Below are 4,136 nucleotides of genomic sequence, written 5' to 3'. Positions count from 1 at the left end.
TATGAAATGAAAGCTTAGAACCATATTACTGTCCTTTGCAACATGCATATTAATTAATGAGGCATACAAATATGCCACAATGAAACCTTTATCTAACATTTTTCCAGAATCATAGTGGGAAGTGCCCTATAAACAATGTGTGTATGCTCAGTAAATATTAATGGACTATTAATACATTTGAGGGAGCAGTTGTTTATTAGCAGTAAATATTAAAAAATGTGGTGGTCATGTATGGATTTTGCAATAAATAAAATACTTAGGGAATTCATTATAGCTTCTAATTTATAATTTTAGCCTCTCTCCTTTCTCTGAAAAAAAAAAATAATCAACATCAAAAGGCATCTAACTACTGTAAAAGTTTCTTTTTCATACATTTTATTTCATATAATCATACAAAACCTATTAGATACTCTATTAGAAAGATCTCAATGACACATGGATACAGATGTTCAATATATATCACTGACTATTGTCATCAATAAGGTAGGCTAAAAACATACTTCCAGAATTTCCTCTGATTTTGTCAGTGAATGTTATTGGTAAACTGCTAGCTTTACTTAAAAAGTCTTACACGTTTATGTAAAAAGATTTCTTTATTGAGTGCCATTTCATTAGGAGGTGTCCAATAGCTCAATGATTAAGTGTTCAGATTCTGAAGGTTGTTTGCTTGGGTTTGGATCCAATCTATTCAACTTATTATTTGTATGACCTTGGAAAGCTTATTTAACCTCTCTATGCCTTAATTTCTTCAACTATAAAGTGGGAATAAAAATAGTACATACATCATGTAGTTGTTTTGAGTTTTAACTTAGTTCCTATTTGTAACACACTTTGAACAGTGTCTGACACATAATAAGTACTATATATGTATGGAATAAATTAATCACCACTTGACTCATAGTGTTGAAAGCTACTGTATAGGAAACGTCACTGTGTGAAGCTATTTTAGTCTCCCATACTGATATTGGAATCAGCAATGAATTTGACCTGCTAATATTTTATCAAAATTTAATTAATGATATACATAGTATGTCTGCAAATGATGGAACTCTGAAATTTTATTCATGCATTTCCTAGATATGAGTTTAGAATTGTCTTTATTCTAAATAAACCACATCTAAAAACCTTAGTACTAATTAATGATTATTTCTAATTTACAGAGTCATTCAAAATCATGTGAATGAACAGTCAATATATTTGTGTAGAATTCAAATAAACAACATTTGAGAAAGCTTTGCTAATATGCACTAAAGAATACTACTGGTAAATTAATTTTTTTCTATATTGAATTTCTATAAGAGAAGTTTTTATCCTACAGCTATTATCATAGTGTACAAGTTGCTTTTTCAATAATAACTTGCAAATTCATCAACGTTGATAAATATTTCCAGTGCTTCAATTAGAGATTCTTATGATGGGAATTTGTTGAAACAGCTAAGATGTAATGGTAACAATTTTTAAATTTCTTTATATTTTGTATTATGATAAGAGGTTGTTCAACATTACTACTGTAAGGAAATCAGAGAAAATACATACTGCCCATGAATTTTGTAAGAGTTGGCTGGCAAGAAACTGGGTGGTATGTAAAAGTTGATCTCGGAATTCTCTGGGTTAGCAATTGTGGGGTCAATGTGACTAATGTCACGGAGAACAGTTGGCCAAGGAGAATTTGAGATATCCCAAATAAATTAACAGAAATGTACTAAAAAGATTGTTGTATTCTACACTGTATAATGAGCACATCAGACAGTAATATGTGATTCAACCTCACAATATATTTAGAAGTGTTACTTTTAATCTCAATATATATTATTTTTACTTTTTTAGCCTATATAATATCTGAAGATTCCATCAACATCCTATAACAAAGAGCAAATTTATTTAAAATTTAACCAGGTGATCATTTTCAAAAGCACCTTCAAAACCTAAAGCCATGCAAACATTATGCAGAATTGTCAATGGACTAAGAGTCAGAGGCAGAACACAGATTAACACTGGAAGATTAGATTTGAAGACCATATATAAATAAACTAAAATATTTTCTTTTTCAAAAAGGCTTTAATTGATAGAAATGCTTTCAATAGTCTCATAAGGAATAAAAGAAAGAAAAATGTTGTTTTTTATAGCTTCTCTTCACCAGGCACATGCCAATTTAACAAATCTAAACTCAGTTTTCTGTTTTGTTTCTATTTTCCCATTACTCTCTATACTATGATTTATTTTTGAAGAGATATAGTAAGAAAGAGAAGATGTATTTCTTGGTCTTATATTAACCCACTACTCAATAGTATAAACCTCTAGTTATATCTAAAATAGAATATTTAACTATGCTATTAAATTATTATTGAGCAATTTTTTGTGATGTTTTATATCAAGTGTAGACTATAAATACTTAATCATGCTTACCTGGAGAAGTCAAGCCCTTTAAATATCCAACAACATTAGTGACTGTTTTGAACTTTGTGACTGTCTGCACTTGCATGTTGACAATTCTTCCTTCTAAAAAAAAATAAAATAAAAGATGCTTGTTTCTCTATATTTTATCTTTTCTTAAAATATTCAAATGTATTTATCCAATACCCTCAGCAAAATAATTCAAAATAATTAAATTTCTGTAGATAACTAAAGTTATACTTTTTTGACAAATATTTATTCAATATTTTGTGGAGACTATGTTAGGTGCTTGTTATGCAATGATGACTAAGATGCAATTGCTAGCCTCATAGAACTGCAGAGCCATAATTAGGTAATTCTAAACTTCACATTTAATGCTACAATGGGGTTCAACATGAGAATACACAGAAGACTACCTTGGGGAGATGCGGCAACTTATACTTTTTAAGAAAGGAAATAAAATAGATCAGATAAAAACATTTCCAAAGAATGATAAGTACTTGTTTAATGTCAGAAAAAGAACATGTGAAAGATAATTTAAATTTTCCTGTATGGTTCACTGTTATTTTATCATTTTGAAAACTGCAAAAGTATTCCAAAAATTAAATAGATTCTTAAAGCTGTACATATTGGAGTCTTCATTTCTATCTGTTTGTAGTTCTCTCACCTGTATTCTAAATCTCCACCAATTGTTCTTCCTCTTTGAGTCCTTCTATTCATGTTTGATATTCGAAATTTTTGATGACGAATAAGTCAAAGACACAATACAAGGGATTCCAGTCACAGCCCTAAAGTGATCTTTAAAGGCCTTTAACAGTAACATGTTAATCCTGTATTTTATGGATTCTGGAAGTCTGAGAGATTTCTAAGGGGAGTTCAAAGTTAACCAGGTGGTCATGTTGGAGCAGGGTGTGGGTGGGTGGCAATTACAAAGCAGCTAATTCAAAATAGATAGCTTGTAGTACTGACAGGCCTCCAAATGTCACTTCTGATTTCTAGATGAAAATTGTTATGATAAATAAGTTGCTTTTATCTTGAATGTGCCGTACTAACAATTTCAGTGGAAAATCATTACAATGAATCTGTTAAAATTATAACTAAAAAAAGAGTAAAGAAACCCTGGAAGAATACTTGAGCTCCTCATGTGTGAAAAAGAAAAATGAAATATATTTAGAGCCCAGTATTGTGGTTTTAATTTAGATGCTATGTATTTTTGTTTGTTTTAAATTAACATAGCTTGTTTTTTAGACCAGCTTCAGATTGACAGAAGAGTTTAACAGAAAGTACAGCTCCTGAATATCCTTTCTCTCCTTCTCCCCCTATTATTAACATCTTGCACTAGTGTGATGCATTTGTTACCATCGATGAGCCAATATTAATACATTATTATTACTACAGTCCATAGTTTCCACTAGGGCTCATTCTTTGTGTCGTATACTCCATGGGTTTTGACAAATGCTTAATGACATATATCCAACATTACAAAATAGTCATCATATACATCATACACAACAGTTTCATTGCCCAAAATATTTCCTGTGGTTGACCTATACATCTTTCCCTTCCACCCTTCCTCTTGAGCCCCTGGCAACCACTGATCTTTTAAATGTCTCCATAGTTTTGCTTTTTCAAGAACATCATGTAGTTGCACTCATACATTAGTTTTTAAGGTTTCTTTAATTCTCTATTCTGTTCTTTCAAATAGTCTAGATAAGTAAACTTTAGATAAGGGTCATTACATA

The 4,136-nt window shown here is 30.5% G+C and overlaps 1 protein-coding gene across 1 annotated transcript in view; it reads right to left on the bottom strand.

Annotated features, from left to right (window-relative positions):
- NAALADL2 (N-acetylated alpha-linked acidic dipeptidase like 2) overlaps nt 1–4,136 on the bottom strand; it is a 799,198-nt gene that overhangs the window by 277,733 nt on the left and 517,329 nt on the right. The window contains exon 7 of the mRNA XM_006910847.1: nt 2,407–2,499. Coding sequence (XP_006910909.1) covers nt 2,407–2,499 — 93 coding nt within the window. The remainder of the gene's footprint in view (nt 1–2,406; nt 2,500–4,136) is intronic.

The sequence above is a fragment of the Pteropus alecto genome, unplaced genomic scaffold (assembly GCF_000325575.1).
Source record: "Pteropus alecto unplaced genomic scaffold, ASM32557v1 scaffold33, whole genome shotgun sequence".
In the NCBI taxonomy this organism is placed as follows: domain Eukaryota; kingdom Metazoa; phylum Chordata; class Mammalia; order Chiroptera; family Pteropodidae; genus Pteropus; species Pteropus alecto.
The sequence above is the reverse complement of the archived record's forward strand: the minus strand, read 5'-3'. Positions and strand labels throughout refer to the sequence as shown.